The sequence below is a fragment of the Lissotriton helveticus genome, chromosome 12, assembly GCF_964261635.1.
Source record: "Lissotriton helveticus chromosome 12, aLisHel1.1, whole genome shotgun sequence".
Taxonomy (NCBI): domain Eukaryota; kingdom Metazoa; phylum Chordata; class Amphibia; order Caudata; family Salamandridae; genus Lissotriton; species Lissotriton helveticus.
Window position 1 is genome coordinate 862,159,863 of NC_136073.1, and position 22,024 is coordinate 862,181,886.

Below are 22,024 nucleotides of genomic sequence, written 5' to 3' on the forward strand. Positions count from 1 at the left end.
TTTATCCCCAAAGAACATTGAATGTAGTCTGTAACCATTACCGTAAGCCCCGGACAACTTTACATTTTGTCAGATTTTTTTTTTTACAGCTGAGGGTATTACTGCAATACGTAGCCTGGCTGTCCTGAAGTCTTCTGCTCATGGTGCCGCCTTCTGACAATCGCCTTTACCCAATTGGTAGGTTCCTAGATCATATTTCCCCATTAACCGAAATAAAAAAGATGACCGAAAAACGAAGCATAGGAAGTCACGGTCACCTTCAAGGGGTGGAGCGTGTTAAGAACTTTCCTCAAACTTGTGTGGTGTGCAAACTGCTTCTAAAAAGCGTGCTAGCGGTCTTGAGAGAGATAATGATTTATTAAGCGGTGACGTTTTTGTTTAAGACAAGTTCTTGAACTACGAAGAAGAGGCAAGTCTCGTTGGTGGCCACAACTTTAGTATTTAAAAACCCTCCAGTCACACAGATGACGTTTCTTTGTCGGCAGGCCATTCCCTCAGATCTGCCCTCCTCTGAGCAGGTCATCCATCAACCGCAGCAGAAGAATAGCGCGCTGTCACCGACCAGCACTACGGAAACAAAGAGGCCACATCACGCCTCCCAGCTTTCACATGCCTCCAACTGCACTCATTCAATAAACACAAACTGAAAAAAAAAAAACACATCAATTGTACACTTCCCTTGCATGTCGCCTTTGTGATTTAAACACATGCATGCAAAACGGACCCTGTCAGAATTAAATTCAACTCGTAGAAAACTTTACTGCGAGAGACCATTTTGAATTCGGGACTATATAACAACTGAACTTGTATTCGAAACAGGCCGTGGTTGAAACATTAATCGAGCTGATGTAACCTACCTGGAATTACAAGTCATAAATTCATAACAGACGTGACAAAATGTTGTCTTTTCGCTATGACACTGATTCGCTATGCCTGTGTGCACGTGAGGAGGACGCGCGCCCGACAAACGCACTGCTCTATGGTGAACGGGCGCACACCATCTGGAATGCATTACATGGCCACCCTGACAGCTCCTAATTAAGATTAATAAGTCTGCCGTGCACGTAACCACAGACAATATGCCATGAAACTGAAATAAATGACGGACGAAAAGTAAATATAGCCTATCACGTCAAGGCTACTAAATAGACAGCACAGCGAAGACGAATCACTAGGCAGATGCCATAAAAAACCCGGCGCGCACTATGGAATGTGGCAGCCCGGACCCCTTTCAGAATTCTTTTTTTTTCAAACACATAAGAGCTCAGAAGCTCCGCCCCCACTTCGTGGTGACGTAGGCCCGAGCCCTAAAAAAACATAGGGCAGAAAACTGCTCTGCTGTCAGGAAGCTTTTCTAAAAAAAAAAAAAAAAAAAACACTGAAAAATGTCAAACAGACAGAGCACCAGAGGATTTATTACCACAGAACAGAGTGGAGAATCTGATAGTTGGAACCCTCCAAGTTCGGGTCACACGATATGGACTGGTTGCATGCAATCTATTACTTTTTTCCAAGTTATGGCGTGTATTGATACACTGCTATGCTTGTTAACTGAATACAAAGTGTTCTCAGCTTGAAGACAGGAAATAATTCAACCAGTGAAACGATGAAAGATGCAATGCTGGAGATGTAATATCAACGTGTATGCAGTAAATGTTCCAGAGAGACAAATGAGTCAGTAAGGCCCACTTTGAGTAGACGGGTTAATACTTTTAGGCAGGTTATTGCTCACACTCTGCTGAAGACTGGTTCTGTGCAGGTAGAAACATGAAAACATATATATAAAATAAATAACAATGGGGCAAGAACACACCCATTCAACATTAAAAACATCAGATAACTTCCCACCGGTGCCAAACCTAACATTCTTCTGACTCATCGTGTAGAGATATTAAAGTGCACACCAGTGTGGGGTCCATCCCCATTTCAATTAAAATTTGGCATAACTTAGCTCTGTTTACATAGTCAAAGGCCGTCAACAGGTCCATAAAAGCGAGATACAAGTTAGATTGCTTCGCCACTGTTAGAAATAGCGGTCTCTAGTTGGCAGAAGTAGGTAACTGTGTCCAAATAGGGACCCTTGCTTTGAGTCAGGGTAAAGGGGATACACACTTTAGATAACCCCTGCTCACCCCTTTGGTAGCTTGGCACGAGCAGAGTTTAAAGTATGTGTACCAACACTCCCAGTAACACAGTGATAACACCACAAATGGACACCACACCGGTTTAGACAAATAAAGTCTCTTTATCTAAACTTAACAAGACCAAAACGACAAAAATCCAAATACAAGTATTAAGAAAAGTGACTTTCAAAAGGTTTTAGCAACTGAGTCCATAGAAAATTATGGATGCGTGATTTCTTGCAAAGTACCTGTTGTTGCGACAAAGTTCACCAAGACAAACAGCGGCTGCGCTGAGAAGCGGCAAAAATCAAAGAGATGCATAGTTCCTGAGACCTTCATGGATGCGATGCGACAGTTCCGCTGTACACAGGGGAGCGATGAGTCGGTTCCGCTCTGTAGGGGGAAGCGATACAACGGTTCTGAGACGTCAGATCCGTGGGTGATGCGTCAGGGAAAATTTGCGTCACCGGGACGATGCGTCGAAATCCGGGATGCGTCGGTGGGTGGCGCTGCGTCGACCATGTCAGCTGCGAGCCCTCGATTCTTGCAGCGGCGACAGGAGCTGCGTCGGTTTCAGCAACGGCGCGGCGGTGTGGGGAAATTCTTCTCACACCATGGCATTGCGTCAGAAAACTGTTGCCAGAAGAGAGATACATCAACCTCCTTGTTTGCTGCGTTGCTTTCTGGCCACCAGCAGCAGAAACAACCTCCAGAGGCCCCACACAGTCACAGGCACTCCTGGCAGGTCAGACCTCCCAGCAAGGAAGACCTCCCAGCAAGGAAGTTCAAGGGAGCTGGGGTTTAGGCTTTGTGTTCCTGAGACTTCAAAACAGGAGGCAAGCTCTACTCAAGCACTTGGAGACTTTCCTCAAGCAGGGGACAGCACACAGCAAAGTCCTTCTACTTTCTTTGGCAAAACAGCAACTGCAGGCCAACCCCAGAGACACAGCAAGGCCAGTACTGTTCCTCAGTTTCTCCAGCTCTTCTCCTCAAAAAAGGTTCCTCTTGATTCCAGAGGAAGTCTAACATTCAGGGGTTTTAGGTCTAATACTGATACCCCAAAATGTATTTGTTCTCTTTGTGGAAGGGTCTCTGAGCGCAGTCCAAACCAGTTCCTTACTCTCTGGTGCAGCTGCCCGGCAGGAGATGGACACAGCATTGTGTAAGGCAGACAGGCCCTATTCAGGTGCAAGGTAAATCTCCTCCCACCATTCTAAATGCAGACCGGGCTTATTCAGGTGCTAGTTAGAATCCCTCCCACCCACTCTGAATGCAGCCCAGGTCTATTCAGCCCAGCCCTGATTCATTCAGGAAAGGTAGGACACACCTCAAACCACCCCCCGTGGCTGTCTGAGAAAATGCACATTCCCCAGCCCTTGTCACTCCAAACCAGACAGTCAATACACAAACCGGCAGAGGCACACAGAATGGTTAAAAAAAAGAAAATGCCTACTTTCTAAAAGTGCCATTTTCAAACACACAATTTAAAAACCATCTTTGGTAAAAGATGTGTTATTAAATTCTGATTTCAGAGAGCCTAAACTTTATTTTTCCATCTTATCCCTATGGGAAGGTATGCTTGTAAAATGTTACAAAGCATTCCCCATTATGTCCTATCTGCAAAGATAGCCTTTCAATAGTGAAAAACTAAATTGGTAGTATTTCACTATCAGGACATGTTACACACATTAGTGCATGTCCTACCTTTCACATACATGAAAAGCAAAAACTCCTTTTCCTGAACTTTACAACCAGTTTCTATTGCTTTGTCCCATAAAGAGACGTTTCACAGGTGGGAGAAGGGGTCTCGTCTATGCGTAGGTTACCAAATTTACAAGCTTTTTAAGTGTCAGACCAGGTTCAACATGAATGTATTCCCAAACACAAATTTCTTTAAAAAAGTTTTCATTTATTAAAAAAATATTTTAAAAAAACAATACATTGTCTCATTTACATTATACATCTTGTACTACACAAATCAATTACAAATATTATTCGACTTAGTTTAAAAACTTGGATTTCTAAACTTTGCTTATCGGCATAGTTCAAAAAAAATTTCACTGCAACATATTTTATAAAAACAGAGAACAAAAACTGTCGACGCGGCGTTTCGGTGCCAAAGACAATCTTGCACCTTCTTCAGGACTTGTTCATTACAATGATATCCAGGTTTCTAATTTCTTCCTGGCACACCCTTTTCAGTCGGGCAGGATCCCTGGCAGGTGTTCATAGAGCCATCTCAACTGGGTTGTGGTCACTAAAAATCGGATCCGATTATGGCACCATGTAATAGACTACTAACCAGATTTTGGGAAATAAAGTCCATTATAGACAAGCTATTGCACTGATAAAAGTGGGTAGCCCTTGCATGCCTAACCCTGCCTCCACTACTATATCATACAGATATACCGCGTTGAGCAGGGCCTCCAGTTCATTCCCTCTTTTGTTTGATCTCGACAAGGGGGCTGTATCGATTTTTGCTAAGTTACTAGCTAATCTAGAGTTAAAATCACCTGCTAGGCATGGGTGCATTTGAAGACCTTTCTGTGACTCAATCTCTACTATAGCAGATATGAAATTAAATAAACCTTGAAAAAGTGGATTTGGAACATTATGAAAGTCATTATTATAAAAATTTCAAGATGGAGTAGACAAATTGCTATTCAAGTGCATCCATCGTTCAGAAATATTTAAATCGGTTTGAAGCCAGAGAAAAGAGACTTTGCAGGAATACTAAGCTATTAAATTGGCCACCGTCAAAAACTACATAGCAGTTAATACACTAGCAAACACTTAAATTGAGAAATCTAAAAAAATGGCCTTTGTCTACTATTGCACTGAACAAGGATTGGACAACAGAAAGAGAGTAGAGACTAACAAATCGACTTTTCAGAAGGTACAGACTTTCAGTGAAACCAAAAAAATATATAGGTGTGTCCGAATTCCTGAAGAAAAAAAAAAGGAGGAGATAAAGTCAACTCCCATCCACATCCGATAAGAGCCAGAATTTTTTCACTGCTAATTCACCCACCTTAAAAACAAAATGTCTCCATAGACTTTAATGGGTGGGTTGACTATTTTTCAAACCTAGATCACATCCCAATAAAAAATAAAAAATTAGAGTTGATGCTCGGTTCATAATAATGGGACTCTCCCCACCTCACTTCACCAAAGTTATTGCGTCAAGAGGCTGACAGTTTTGATGAGAAAACACACAAGGTTTTCCCAGGATCCCCCTCACACGAGCTGGAAAAAGAATGCCTCGGGGGAAACTACCAGTACAAGCTATAAAGGGTAGCGCAAGCCCACACAGCCTTACAGGAACAGGGTAATTTTTATAACTACTTTAATGTAGGCCCGTCAGGCAGCACTTTTCCTCATTGCTCACACGTTAGGAAGCAGCTTCAATTATAAGTGCTGCAATGTAGCACTGAGGATTTTTCTTTTGACTTTGTAAGCATTCTAAGACTCAGAACAATTTCCCGTTAATAGGCTTTAGTGGGTGCGCCACAACATATGGACAGGTTAGACTCACACTATCTGTTCACATTTATATACATATTTGATGATATAATACACAGCAGGGAATTATTTTAACATTTATGACTACAATGAAGATCCTACAACACAGAAGTCTTAGATAACATGCTGTCCATGAAGCAAATGTTGGAAAATAGCACGGAGGAAGGCTTATATTTATTCTTGTGATAATTGGATGTACACGGATGAAACGATATAGAAGTCCTGTCCTTAGATACAAAAATAGCAATAATGCTTGCAGAGTTACGGCATCAGATTATAGCTGCAACATCATTTCCATTTCTTAGAATGAAGATGCTTAAGGTCTAAATGCCCCTAGCAGGGGACTTCAGGGGCTAAGCCATCAATCTGAGGGAGTTCACATTATCATCATGCACTTTGACTTGATTGATGGACTAGAGATGTGTCCTGCATAGTAGTCCATTAGGACAATGAGAAGATGGAAGCCATGTAGATGTACCACAAGAAGGTGTACCAGGAAAAGATGTGCCACATGTGCCTTGTCCAGTAGGGAGCTAGGAGGATCTTTATGAACCTCGTTTCCTTGAAATCTTGTAGAAAGTTGTGTTCATGGAGATCTGAGAAAAGGCATCCAATGACCTCATGCACTAAGTTACTAACATGTCCCACAGTGGTCAGCTTTAGAAGCCTTTAGGTGCAGAATCAATATTATTTTAATAACTTCAGCAGATAAGATAAAGGAATGGAACTATTGTGGTGCTAAAGAAATGCTGGACCAATTCTAAATGCAATTCCTAGTTATTCTCAAACATTTTCAAACTTAGGATATCGGTTTTCTCGTTCCACTCAACTGGTGTGCACGGAAAAATGCGGTTCTTGGCTTCCAATACCACGGATGGTTGGCAGAACTGAATCAAATGGAGTGCTTTATTAGCATAATTTTTGTATGCACCTCATGGTAGCAATGTTTTGTTGATATGCAGCACTGTAAAGAACGGGTGTTACCATCATCTACTGTAATGGCAGACTGACTGTCAACCTCAGAAGGACATGCTGGTTTTGAATCGAAAAACACAGTACTAATGCGGAAACTAACTCCAAACTAATTATACTACATTATTCAACAAAGGTAGCTTTATGTGAACAAATTATTTTGTATCTAACATTTTTTAAACTAAGTTAATGATTAATACTTAAAAGTAAATACAATAAAGATATCCACATATTTTAACTATCATACCTGAAATACAACCACTTTGCCATCATCAGCTTGCAAGTAGAAGGTCCATGTGGAAGAGATAAAGCTCTGGGCAGAGCTAACGAGATCACTGAAAAAACCGGACACCACATCAAACACGGACGAAGACGAGGGAGGTCTGATTTCAAAGGTCTGAAAAAAAAAAAAAAAAAAGAAAAGCTTAAAATTTCGAGGAGATGCATTATATAAGGACACATATCTGCAATTTCAAGTAGATCTTGAACTAGTAACTTACAGAGAAACATCAGTCATGTTTATGATCAGTACTCGTTCCATTTATTTAATTGGAATGTAGTAAATGGTCAAAATCATGTATGAAATTAAAATAATTATAAGCACGACAATTACCCGGGGTATCTAGGCGCTAAGCTGATACTAACGCTAGGAGGATCCAGAAGAAGACAGAGTTATTTGGGGAAGAGCCAGGTTTTTAGGTGTTTCCTGAAATCTAACAGATTTGTCTTAAGTTTAAGTTCTGTCGAAAGAGAGTTCCACAGCCTCGAGGTGCATATGGTAAAGCCTCTCCCACCCCATTTTGCTTTTTTAAATCTGGGAACTACAAGATTACCGCTTGTGGAGGAGTGTAGAGGGCGGGAAGGAATGTAGCGATATTGAAAGGGTGACTCCTCGATTGTAGAATGTGGCCATCTACACTTCAGTTATTTAAAGGATGCAAGAGTGGGATGATCTGGAGGTGGAGTTAGAATATTTATTCCAGTTTTAACTCAAAGGCGGTAACTCAGAAATTGGTAAAACTCAGAGGGATAGAGGCGAGAGAAGGCAGTCAACCCACAAGCTTCATTATAGGAGTTCATGCCATTACATTAGCCGGTACGAAGACTTCTTCCAACGAATAGTAAACTATTTTATTCATAAATAGTGTTCCAGATCAGAATGGTTACTAAGTGATGTACAAACCTTCAGAAAACATTACACTACATAGTAGTAGAAGCTAAGAGCAGCTTTAAGGCAACATATGGGACAACTTGGGTCCTTTAGTAAGTCTTTTTAAACAAGTGAGATTCCAAGTATTTTCGGAGCCACAGTAGGGTGGGTGATATTGCTATGGCTTCGGGATGGGCATTCCACATTTTGGTGTCAGGCATGTGAACACATCATTTAATATTTTAACTTTATAAAAAGGTGAGATTTTGAATTACGCCGGACTTCCTGCTCAGCACGAACATTCTTCTGCGATGTGAGCTTGTCCTGGGGGTAGGCAGGCTTAGCGGGTTTATCATCTTTTAGGTGATACACAAACTTTAACATAATTCTTGCTTTCTGGGGTGTGAATGTATGCTCCATCATAAATTGAATACTCTGGCACTAACCACCAATTTTGGTGCTTCAAAAAGGATCCCCCAGGGTGGAGCAGTGTGGTTGTGGGTAAACCTGGCAGGAAGATAGTTTCTTCATCTAGATGACATGGCCTAAGAGGCAGAAATTCTCAGGTGGAAAGTAGTTTTGTTTTCCTCCGAATATGAAGTTAGTAACAGCCACTTTGCATATCACAGGTCTAAATTCCTAAATGTTGACATGGATCCACTGCATTCTTGAATAAGGAACACTAGTAGCAATCCAAGGCCAGTTGTAATTCGTATTTACTAAGTAAACAGTATTACTTTAATTGACCCAAATTAAGTCACACCAGAGGACACAGCCACTCTCTGAATTCAGATTGACCTCTAGAAGTAAAATAGCATTTCTTCCTACAGCATTGGTGGCATCGCTTCACGGGATGAAGAACTCCTGAGGAGATCTCACTCAGCGAGTACTTTTTCAATAGCTAATACTCTGTAGATTGACACTCTTGAACAAACTCCAAAGCAATACAAAACGGCGAGAAAAGGGATGGAGAAACTAAAGAAGAAATTAAAATGTAAAACTCTTGCCACACCAGCACTGACTCTTCCACATGCTACCAGATCAAATTTGACAATATTATCGATTTCAATATTGCCACATGTTGCTGAAAGCCAAAACAGATTTTTAGAAGAACATTTCATCAAAGCTGCAAATATAGAGTACTGCTCTTGAAAGCCCTGTGCCCATAAGAGACCATATTGTCCCCTGTACAATTCGTAACTGCTACAGTTTCCCACAACAAGCCATGCAAAACACAACTGGTAGAGGACACACGGGGTTGGAAAGGACAGTGCACCTTGACTAGGTCACTCTCTTACTTCTGTCAGACATGGGATTAAATAACAACTAGGAAACAACGAGGCAGTGTACAGATGCATTTAATAAAATAAAAATGAAAAGTAAATTTGTTTTGGAGCACCAAAGAGCCCTTCTCATCATGGATGAAGCATAGAAAGGAACGTCGGTGCAAGGATTGAGGTCCAGCCAACCGTAAAACTCAATGGGCTAAGCCAAGTAACGGAAACTTGCTAGCAATGAAAACCACCTGCAGTGTTCTCCTCCAGTAATCTAAGCTCCTCTGTGCACAGCAGCCAGGGGCTTCCATATGAAAATCAGTGATGGCCCTTCCTTTAAAGGGACACTTAAGCCTGTAGTATTTTTATCGCATCCAATGCGTGCTTAATCTTCTCAGCCGACGAGGTGTGAACCTTATAAAGAGTTGAGAGACAAACTGCAGCTAGCAATGGCCTTTTAAAAGAAACTAAGGAGGCTTTACAAAGCCTTTAGTGGAGAATGCTTGCTTGTGCGTTACCATTGCAAACTGCTTAATATTCAAGTTGGCAGCCGGATCTTGCAACTGTTACAGCAGAAGGTGTCACGCCATATGCAGTTTACCAACGGATTCAGATAGATTTCCATAAGTGTATTTGGACAAGCAGAACTGGGTGACTGCAGGTCATGGAAGTGCCAGTCTTATCGGCTGAATGACAGAGATTTTGAATGGGTATAACAGTATGGATGGAGGCGGTCAGTGTTATCACCCTGGGTCGAGCTACAGAACCTCGGTAAGTTACTCTTGCACTGTTCTCAAGTAGACCTATTAGCAGAAGCCACCGTGACCTGTATGTTTTTTCCAAAAAGATGAAAACAGGCATCCACCGAGTCAGGAGCTAAAAATGAAAAACAGTGGTATGGAGTGGTGCAGCATCTTGCCCCTCTCCAAGGAGAGCTCGAAAAGAGAACTAAAAAGAGTATTCACCTGGAAAGGCTTTGCCACAAGCGGCCTTGCCATTTCTTACCTGCAATGGAAGGTACATTGCGGAGAACTTAAATAAAATCCGAACAACCTTTCAACAGTAAAAGATTGAGATTTCCTGTTAATGTTTTCATGAATGAGATGAGCCTCTGAGGAAACGGAGTGCCTGGCCCTGAATGGCTGACAATCCTGCGGCTGAGCTATGTAAAGGGGGAAGTGGTTTGTGGCTTGTTCACAGGAGGTTGGTGAGGTGTAAGGCGTGTTGTCTTCCTCCTGCACCCTACTACATGTAAAGGTGTTGTACTGTCTATTAAGCCACATTTTCTAACTTCCCCAAAGTGGCGGCGACCTAGCTGCAGTCCCAGGGGAGGGTGTGCATTTCTACGGTTTACTGTGTTAGAGAACCTCTAGTCCTAAACTGCTCATGACTGGTAATCTTTACCTATCTGCTAAGAACTTTAACCACCCATGTCCTTCCCACCGTGCAGGTAGAGGCTGGTGCATTCATTATGTGGTGCCTCTGCAGATAATTCTTTCCGTCTGGGTTTACCACAACGGATTGTGTGATGCTGAAGTGGGTACAATGTTGAAGGGCTAATGCAGGAACTGCTTTTTCACGCTTGTAAAAGTGGTCAACCAAAACATTTACATTTTCTTTTAGATTTTGACCCACCTTGCTTTTACAAACAACCTGGACTTAAAATGTGATTATTTGAAAAGTTCTTATTTTTCAAATAAAAAGAAAAAAGGACCGGTTGACCGAAAGTTAAGATAATATTTTCACACTAAAAACAAAGCACACTTTTTTCTCTGCCAGAATAAGTCTTCACGTTACACAAAATGGCTCCCTCTCTGAACCCAATTACTTTCCTTAATCTATTCTGCCTGTTCACTCTTAGGTCTAAAGAAAACAGTTTTGATTTAATTAGCAGAATGCTTGAAGTTGAATAATGTTATCAGTCTTGGTTTTGTCCCGGTTCCTTAGCAGGAACTGGCCTCCGGCTATTTGCAATAAGATTTAGATCTTAACTATGGGCCGCTGCTTTAAAGGGTCCGCACTCAGTTACACGCAGCCTCGGACTTTCAAAGAACACTGCCAACACTGTGTTTGGAAAGAACTGCAATTTACAATGGTATGCTCCATAACAAAACACTCCTCTTTAAGGTTTCTCAATTATCCTTGCTTGCAATCGGAAAGCCTCCTCTTCTGCTAAAACAATGCAGAGGCAACACAACTGAAACACGTGAGAGTTACAGGCCCGAGTACAGCAAGCGTGTCTCAGAGATCCCCCATTGATGGGAGGGTCAACCTCCGACTCCCTCTCGGGGGCGCACTGCCCAAAAGCGAGCGAGAGAGAGAGCTCAAAGTTCCATTCTTGGATGTGCCACTGAGAACTCTCTAGTTTGTGTTCATTGCAAACCCCACAAGTATGAACAGAGACGACTAACTACCTAGGTTTGAGACCTGGGACCCCATCGAGGATAGTCATCCACCCTAGGGAGGTGGCAATTAAGGCACGACTGCATAAGATTCAACTCAAAATACCACATCGAATATACTTCATCAGGAGCGGATGTATAAAAGGGGAGAGCCTGGACTCCTGGCAGAGAAGCCAGGTGTTGAGGGCAGTTTCCTCGACACTATTTGGGAATGACCTGGCATGCGCTCATTCTGGGTAAAAGTCCTGAATGGACTGGTGGCCATGGTCGGCGTCCAGATCCCTAGTGCCCCCCAAATTGATACTGGGCATACCAGGAAATGCTGGTCTCTCCAGAGCCACACTACTGTTTTGCATACTGGGTTTTAGAATTGCAAAAAAAAGGGATATCACTAGGTTGCAGGATAAAACGCAGGTGGTATATAAAAGGAGAGGGAGGCCTAGGAAGTTTTGAGAAGGTCTGGGGCCAATGGAAATCATTTTATGGGATGACAGGAGCAGTGCTTAATCTGTGCCGGTGTTTGCCTGTTGACAGCACCGGCACCTTTTTCTAAATACAGTTACGCATTTATCCACCACATGGTGGCGCAGTGTGCATATTTTGTTAAGCAGAAATGCTCAGTGGCGATTTAATTTATGTACTTCTGTCACTGGAATCGGGCAACAGTGGCTGGAGCTATGCAGCTGCAGTGGACTCCAGAGAAATACTTCAGGCTCCGGCACTTAATTTTATTTTACAAATTTAGCACTGGACAGGAGAAGACCTTGTAACCTGGGACTCAGAATCACCAGCATCGGATCCCCGACAATACCAAGGATTGAATCCAGATTTCAGAGTGCAGATGACCACAGGGGAAGGAAGGAAGGACAGATACTGGCATCTAAGGAGGGTTGGGCCAGGGTAGAACTGTGTCAAGACTCTACACTTTTTATAATGACATGTATAATGTTATGTAACATTCCAAAAACAGAGGGCAGGGAGATAATTACTCCTCATCTCATTAGGCTACAGCCGAGGAACACTAACACTTCACTAAGGAGATAACGCGTTTTAAAAAAAGAGATAAGAGCCACTGAAACAGTTACAATTTACCACAATCCAAAATGCCGTGCATAACGTAAAATCACCTTAACACCTACAGAGACCTTTTAAGTGATCTTTAAAAGTCAATTTTCACATACAGTCCAAATAAAAGAATATTAATCATTTTGCGCAATACTTTAATGAGAAAGGCATCCTCCTGTCAATTATTGGGAAGAGAATGCAGTTAAAAACACCGTGAACAGCCGCCGGCGTTCTGCTGTTCCTGTGCTTTTAAGGTAACATTTTCCTACAAATTATCTACCGTTCATTGCACTATTTGCAGTACATTTCTATTGTGAACGCTGCATATTTACACAGTGTCATCATTTTGGAAATTTCGTGTAACAGGCTGAGCACGAATTTCCTAAAATCCCTAAATTATGCTAATTATACAGACTCCATTTAAATTTCACCCAGACCTAGTAAAACGACACCCATAATGCCGCCATGCTTTGCAAGAGGGTCTGTATTCGATAAGATACAAATGGCAGTGTCTGCAGCTGCATATTCTCCGTCCCAGAGGTGTCAACGCACTTGTAAGAGTGTGATCTACATTAACAGAAAAAGTGCACGAGTGAGTCAACCAGCCACACACTAGCAATACGCGTGTCCAACATACTGGGCAACAGATATACAAACCCCACTGGCTGGTACATAACATTCGCGCAAGTGGACAAAGTGATGGGGCCAAGCATGCGCCATGATAGGGAGACCACAACATATGGACGCATTAGGACTGCATGTGGACATCTGATAACGATGGGGAGAGAAGTATGCTACAGAGGATAGTTAATAAACTATGGATCTGAAGCACAACGATGCAGTAATGTTCAGCATGTCGTCCAGTGATGGTTGAGTAATGCCATGCAGATGATCAGAGCAGGATGTAGACGCCACAATCCAAGAGTTCATCTGAAAACCACTGAAGACCAATCCGCAGAATATGGAGGTCAGTCTAACCTTGCTTGTCCTACTAAAGCGGTAGTTGCCTCTGCTGGCATCAAAAGCAGCCAAAAGGAATACGCTCAGAGATCCAACTACATCAACAGTGATGTACTGTTGTCTCAAAGTGGTTGAGCTCTTTGGCCACTAAAGGATCGATAGACATATTGGTCACTGGAGGTTCTTGATGGCTCAAATTTTTAACCGCACATGGATGGATGATATTCCTGGCTGCCACATGCTGAGGTTCAAACACAGGGGTCCCTGGTCACCAAGCACTCAGGTGCATGGGATGACAAAAACTGGATTAGCAGAGTGCCAAGACCAGAAATGTCTAATGTAATGGAATGTGGAGCAGATATTGGGAAGAATTATTGACAACGATTGACTTCCAATTATCAAAGGTAATGTCCTCTGGAGATGTCTTTCCAAGTTTTCAATCAAGTGTGCGAATTACTTTCAAAACACAGATCCCCTACTGAACCACTGGGTTTGGGTAGCATCAGGAAAAGCCTAGAGTGCGCTAGGTCGCTTACATGGCTCCTAAGGACAAAACACAAATGTTTAAGATTTGTTTTACTGTTGTTGAAATTTGGAAGAGAAGTGGTGCATATTAAAGTCATTGCGGTACTGGTTTTCTCTTTCTTCTTTTCCTCTGAACTCGATATAGCACACATCTCATTTCAACACTCCTCAATAACAAGCTTACTTTGGTTTTCATTAGAACCTCATGATCCAAACAAGAACCCAAGAGAAGCAAACTTTCTTGTAGCATTGAACCGCAAGCCGTTTCACCCGAAGGTGGAACTCTACTAAACTCTCTCTGACCTTCCGATAATCAACACCAGGTCCAAAACAGCTCACAGAAAGCTATAAGGACAGAGCAGCTTTGACTAGTCTGCCAATGCTTGTTCAACTAGGAAGAATGATGCACAGGCAATAGGTTTCGGCTATCCAAGAGCTATTGGCTTTGTCAATGTCTTTTAGTCATGTTGTACAGCAGCACGGCTGCTGTGTGGCATGACTGAAAGTTAAAAAACAAAAAGCGCTATGATGCACCCAGCACCTGCAGCATCATCATGCTTTTTTTCCTGGTGGTAGGGACAAGGCAAACAACACAGTGCAGGAAGGGACGGGGCAAGCAACACTCCATGGAAGAGACAGGACAAGCAGCACTCCATGTTGGAGGGACAGGACAAGCAACACCATGTTGAAGGGACAGGACAAGCAACATAACACAGGAGAGGGGCAGGGCACACAACAATACAAGAATGGACAGGGCAAAAAATAACGTAGGAGGGGCCAGGCAAGTATGGGACCACTCCGCTAAATCAGATAGGGTGCAAGAGTTACCGAAAGGATCTATAAATTCTTGTGTTGGTACCTTCGTTCAATCTCCCATGCTCTGCACATGCACAGGGGGAATTAACAGATGTAACTAATTAAAACAAAGTAGAAAAAAGCACCAAATGGAACAAACAAATGCATGACATTCTCTTGTGGGGAGGTGAAAGGTTGAGGAGAAGGTGTAAAGATTTAGTATTAATCATAAAAAAGCCAAAAGGAAACTAATGTTCCAGGAAAATACATTTCTAGCAAAAGCTTTAATTTTGTATGACTTCCAATGGCCATCACGAGGGGGGGTCTGAGCAAGCATTACCAGATTGACATGAGAAGAACTGGGCGAGCAAGCCTTAGGAATCTGCACATCATTTATTTTGTCTATAGGAAATTCTACGTCTCAGAGGGAACCTCCAAGAGAATAATGGTGGAGGACTCCACAACCTGGTAACTACTGCCCAAATGTCCTATTCATATTTGTGAACCTAGCCTTGGGATCAGACTTCTTCCCCCACCATATTCCTTTTTAGAATGAGAGTTTTTTTTTCTTGGCCAGATCGAACAGAACATTAAGGCAGCTATCAGCTGCTTGGTCGTCCTTTCCTGAAAAATGCAGTAAGGGCAAGGAGGACCAGAACAGCTGCTGCACGAGGTTCTGACTAACCCTGGGCGTAGTTCGCGTAGCCGCACTCCGCGACGCTACGCGAAGACGCACTTGCACTCCGCGAGCTACACGTAGCTCCGCGGACATGCGTAGTAGCTTGCTAGACCCGTTCGCGCGCCGTTTTTCGTCTTCGGGAGCGCGGTGCGCGTGTTCGGGGCGCTGCCTGCATGCTCGAGATAGCTAGCGCGCTAAGTTACTCAAGAGGTTTGTCCCGCCCGCTTGCGTTCCCTTATTTCCGGTTCCGGGTCACAAGTAACGTGTTCGCGTTGTGTTAGACATGTTCGGGAACTCATCTTCTCGTTCGCACTGCCAAAGTGCGTGATCGCGTCAAATATCGCGCGAACTTACCGCGGCGGTCGCGACGGGCGGAGCCATCTTCGATTTCACACTCTGGCTATGGTTTTGGGCCTACTTTAGCATCTAACTCCTATCTCTTCCATCCTGGTCTTTTTACTCAGTTTTTCAAACTTTCTTTACTTATTACCTATTTCTCTCTGTGCCTAGGTTTATATTTTTCATTTTATTTTTACTTTTACAACTTTTTTTGCAACTTTTCTCTTGTTTTATATTACTTCCTTCTTTTACCTTGCTTCTTCCTTCCCCTACCTTTTTGTCTTCAACTTTCCTTCTCCCCTCCACCCAGAACCATGGTGAAGGGTGCCAGCAGCATCGGCGGCTCAAAGGGCAAGGCGGCTGTGCCGAAAAAAACCCGGCTGCCTTGCGGCAGAATGCGCCCCGCAGGAGTGGCGCCCCGCCAACTTTTTGGGGAGGAGGAGGTGGCTGCCCTGGTCTTTTTTATCCAGCGCCACCTCCCCTTGACTTTGGCAGCAGGCGGCAGGCCCGGCTCCGGCTACCAGCGCATTGAAGAGCGTCTCCGGCGGTGGGCGAAGGTGCGCCGTGCAGTCTTCCGCTGCTCCGGTATCCGGCGTACCCACCATCAGCTGTCCCACCGCTGGGCCGACATTTTGGACCGGGAGCAGGACCTGCTTGGTGTGGAGGTTGTGGGTCTTGGTGAGTGGCTACCCCAAAATTAAAGTGTGTATGTATGTATATATATATATATATATATATATATATATATATATATATATATATATATATATATATATATATATATATAGTATAAATATTGTTATTGTATCTTTGTAAATATTGGCTGAATAAGTAACGCGATGACTGTTGCTCCTAGTTACATTTCCGATGTATTCCGGTATATCTACTGTAATTGTATGACAGTGTTCTTCTTCTTCACTGACTCTTGCGTGTTGTTTCAACTTGGCGCTAGCTGTTGCTGTTTATTGATGTGAGATTTTCTTTATTGTAGAGAACTGAAGTTAGTTAATGCTATTAATAGAGTCTTGTCCTTCCTTTGTCCGTCAGTGAAATAGCGGTGGATGGATAATTGTACGTAGTTTGCATATTGTAGCATTTTTTTCACGGCCTTCTCTTCTGCATGAATCGAATCCTCCTCTGGCAATGAATGCTAACGTTACTTTGTTCTTCTTACCTCAGCCAGGGCCGGCTCTAGGCATGTGCAAGCTGTGCAACTGCACAGGGGCACCAAACTTCAGGGGCCACCGCACCAATAGATATCCTTAATTTAATAATACTCTAAGGATGGATACATATTTGCGTTGCGGCCCCTGGCATGGATTTGTTGCCTCCGGCTCTGTTCCACTTCCAAACACCCTGACTGACTCCCCCTCTTCACTGTCTTCCGTCCTCCGCCCCGACCTCCTCTTCTGGGGACCCCTACCTACGCTCCCTGCCCAGGAGGACCACCATGAGCCTAGAGCCACCCCTGCCTCAGCCCTCCATAGAACTGATGTAGTTTGTTTAATGAGTGGTAGGCTTGGCAGCAGTAGCATTCAGTCAGTAGCAGAACAAAATATGATGCAAGGAACGTACAATATCGTGTATCCACAAAATTTCTGCATGTCTCCTCCTTATGATCTATGTCATTTTGCTGGCAAAAATGAAAAAGAAATGACTACTCACAGATAATTGATTACCCCCTTCTTGAATCTCTTGAATCAGTGGTGTTGTTCCGGTGTTACTGCCTCTTTGTTACTTATTAATCTGCAATCAGAATGTTTATGGAACATGTGATTTGTTTCCTACAAGTATACAGTCAGTGAATCCTGCAAGGCAGTAGTCATTTCTTAGATCAATGTTTGTTTCTTTTAATGTTCTAGCAGTGTTTTTTGCAATGATGTCTATGTTTCACAGCACTCAATGTTTTTCTCTTTGTTTATTATTTTTTACATGAACCACAGAACCCAGGGGCAAGCAGAATGCAGGGACCGAGTCGGCGGGTGAACAACCACGTACACAGAGCTCCTCTACTGAGGATCCTGCTGCTGTCCCCAGTAAGTCCAACAGTGCTTGTTTTTTCCTCTGTAATGTGTCTGCTTTGGCAATTGACAGCAACCAAGTATGCATCCAGAATGATGTTTGTCTAGTATTTTTGTAAACGTTAGTATACCACTACTAGTCTTGTGGGTATTCTATCTCCTATGGAGTTATATACATATTACACAACTATGTATGCACACGAAAATTGGATGTTGGTACTGATAGGCAGGTTGGACCTTACTTACACCTCAGTCACAGAACTCTGAGGAACGCACAATTCACTGAACGACAACCTATATGGCCTGAGTCATTGGTCAATTATTCAATTCACACTCCTGAACCCCAATACCAAGATGCCGAATGCTTTTAGTACACAAACCGTTACCTAAGAAACCCCCTTTTGCTCACTCACTCGTGTGAGTCTACAAGACAACAGACACTGAAAATAAACTTCAGAGTCAAAGTGGTACTTCAAAAGCTTTATTTTGTTAGAAGTAAGTAAGTATCATCAATGTTTTTAAGTTGTTCCGTCAAATAAGTTGAAGGGCCCACCAGAAAAAATCCAGAGTTAAAAAAGGCAGAATAAAGTAATCAACATTTGTACAGCTACTAGTGCACAATAGGGAAATGTGGCAACTATCGGAGACCTCTCACCAACGTATACTGGTCAGATATTCAGACAGAAAGCTGGGAGTCCAATGATAAATGCACAAAGGAAGTACCTACAAAATGGCCGCCACCACATGGCCTAGCCACCACCAGCAACATGAAAAGAAAGAGAAAAAAGAAGACAGACAATAAATGCCTATGGGAAAGGGACAATGCTTTGTTTTGTTTCACAAAGTAGCCGCACCGCTGCCCACGTGGTCAGCCCACCCACAAACAAGAAGACAGACACAGGAATTGTTCCAGGCTCCAAAAACTACAACCAAATGACAACTTCTGTTTTTTTGGGTGCACAAGAAACACCTGCAACATTTTCGAGAAACTTTTATGCAACTCGGGACATATTGTCCGCGAGAATGCAAAATCGGCGTGTTCGGCAGCGCGAATAGAAGAAAACGTCGTTTTCGCGTTCCCGAGCAAGTACATTGAGCGCGCGAACAAGACAAAAAATGTAATGTCGCGTCAAGAGTTGATTAACTTTAATGCACCTATGGCTATGAGTAGTAGTAACTCTGCCCTACTGCCACAATACAATAGTCAAAAACCTTGGATGCCTATGGCAAAAGCACAAAGGAAGGACACACAAAATGGCCGCCACCATAGGGCCTGGCCACCAACAACAACATGGCAAAATCACAAAGGATGTATACACAAAATGGCCTCCACCACATGGCCTGGCCACCAACAACAACATGGCAAAATAAATCACAAAGGAAGCATACACAAAATGACCGCCACCATAGGGCCTGGCCACCAACAACAACATGGACAACTTTAATGTATACACAAAATGGCCTCCACCACATGGCCTGGCCACCAACAACAACATGGCAAAATAAATCACAAAGGAAGCATACACAAAATGACCGCCACCATAGGGCCTGGCCACCAACAACAACATGGACAACTTTAATGTATACACAAAATGGCCTCCACCACATGGCCTGGCCACCAACAACAACATGGCAAAATCACAAAGGAAGCATACACAAAATGGCCGCCACCACATGGCCTGGCCACCAACAACAACATGACAAGAAAGAGAAGACAGACAATAATGCCTATGGCAAAGGGACAATGCTTTGCTTCACAAAATGGACACACCACACCACCGCCCAAATTGGTCACCCCACCCAAAAAAAAAGAAATCGTTACATAGAGGACAGAAAATGGAAGTGGTCCATGCTCCAAAAAGAGAAAACTACAACCAAATGACAACATAACATAAATGAGGACTTTTTGGGTGCACAAGAAACACCTGCAACATGTTCGAGAAACTTTTATGCAACTCGGGACATATTGTCCGCGAGAATGCTAAATCGGCATGTTCGGCAGCGCGAATGGAATAAAAAGTCGTTTTCGCGTTCCCGAGCAAGTACATTGAGTGCGCGAACAAGACAAAAAATGTAAGTTCACGTTCTCACACTGTGCGAAGTTACCAAAACTACCCAAGCTGTATTCCTAGGGTTACCTAATGGCAGAAATTGACAGAGTATTTAAACACTCCCAAAACCAGAAATACCCCACACATAAAAATAAGATTTTCTACATCAATCCAAGCCATCCATGATTTTCACATTAAGGGTACACCACAAAAACAGTTGATTAACTTTCATGACCCTATGAGTAGTACCTATGGCCTACTGCCAGAGTAGGCCACAAGGTTGGAGGCCTATGGCAAGAGCAAAGTGGCTGGAACCATAAAATGGCCGCCAACACATGGCCAGGCCAACCACAGAAAGTTAATACAATGAACTCAAGCATGCCTACACACTAACTACATGGGGTACTAGGGTCAGATATTGGCTTAAAAAATAGAAACATTTTAAATTCCACAAACAGAAATTCCACAACAGACATTGCTATTGCATAATGAACATAATCCAATGCCATCCATGATGTTTGTTTACAAACTGGAATAAACATTTAAACACAGACTACAGAAACATGATTGGACCCATGGGTCCCTCTTTATGTAGCCTGGATGAAAGTTAAAAAAAAATACAAGTTGGGACCTCATAAAAGTACAGGCCTCCATCAATAATTTAATTCCAGGATTGAATACTGTAGTTAAAAAAAAAATCAAATCAAACAAGCACAAGTCTACATCATACTCACTCATACATTACACAAACTTACTTGAAAAAGAGAATTCCAATTCCAAAAGTCCTCAATAAATCCAAGATAAATCAGTAATGCAGCCAACACAGACAGAAAGTGATCCTTCCAGCTCAAAATCCAAAGGAAAGTGAGCACCACATGGACAAAGCACTGGGAGGAGCCTGGTGGACAGGAACAGGAAGTTGTAAACTCAAGAGCCCTTCCTCCTTACTCTTCAAAACAAGAGTAGAAACAAAAAGAGGGCTCCTTCCCCCCTAAAAATAAAGCCAAAGGTACAACTTTAAGGTTTTTTTGCTTTTTTTTCCTAACCAAAATGGTAATTTATTAAGGTTTTTTTGCTTTTTTTTCCTAACCAAAATGGTAATTTATTAGGGTTTTAACATGCTCGCGAGTTATTCTGTGCAAGAATGCAGTTTCTGCGTGTTCGGCAACTCGATCTTACCAACAAGCATCCTCGCGCATCCTTATGACGCTATCGCGCATCCAAATGACGTTATCGCGTTCGCACAGTCGCACGGGATTGTGCGAGAGTGTTTCCAAACATGGTGGCACACGCGACCAGGAAAAAACGAACGCAGAACGAAGGTAAGCCATTGCCGCGCACGCGATAATGTTATTCAGCGCGCGAGAACTACGCTACGCACCGGATCGCGGAGTAATCGACAGCTACGCGTTCTCCGCGGAACGCGGAGCTGCCGAAACTCCGCAAGCTCCGCGAACGGAGCGTAGTTCTTCGCCCAGGGTTAGTTCTGACCGAGCTTGCTGATAGGACCGTAGAGCTACTACCACCTGTCCCGGGCATTCGCCCTTTCAGTTATCAGTTGCCCCATTCCATTTTTCTAACTTTTTTAATAACCAACTTTATTACAAGTTTACGGCAAGGGTAGGCAGTGGTACATACAGAAAAGACTGTGCATAGAATAATCTCAAGACATGGCAGGTAAGAACAAACACATTACAGCAATAGCCCATGAAAGGAGCATTATTTCCCCCCACACCCATTCATGTTTGTGAGGACACTCCTGTGCAAATAGGTTTTTCCTGTTGTGCATATATAGTCTACCCCTCCCCCCACTCTCCCGCCGCCCTCGTTGCCAATACAGGATCCTTTGGCTCCTATGAACCTGTTTTTACAGACAAGAGTTTCCTGTCCTTACACCTCTTCTCTTTGGATATACGCGCTCCATGTTCTTTTCAGTACCCGCCCGTCATCCGCAGGTCTCTGTCAATTCCAGCTTGCTCAGAAACATTTACCCTTCACGGGCTAAGGATTTTCCACTCTTTCATAGTCCCTTCCCTTGTCTTTCTCCACCCAATTCCTTTTCCGATGCCCCTGCCCGTCTCCCTTGCCATCCACTGGATAAGATTTACCCAGTCTCCTGTTCATAGCAAATAGTTTCCATTAGTCA

At 43.1% G+C, this 22,024-nt stretch overlaps 1 protein-coding gene across 1 annotated transcript in view; it reads right to left on the reverse strand.

Annotated features, from left to right (window-relative positions):
• The window catches only part of TMEM59L (transmembrane protein 59 like), a 217,185-nt gene that overhangs the window by 135,678 nt on the left and 59,483 nt on the right, over positions 1-22,024 (reverse strand). Inside the window, exon 4 of the mRNA XM_078669864.1 lies at positions 6,865-7,014. Within this exon, the coding sequence (XP_078525990.1) occupies positions 6,865-7,014 (150 nt within the window). The remainder of the gene's footprint in view (positions 1-6,864; positions 7,015-22,024) is intronic.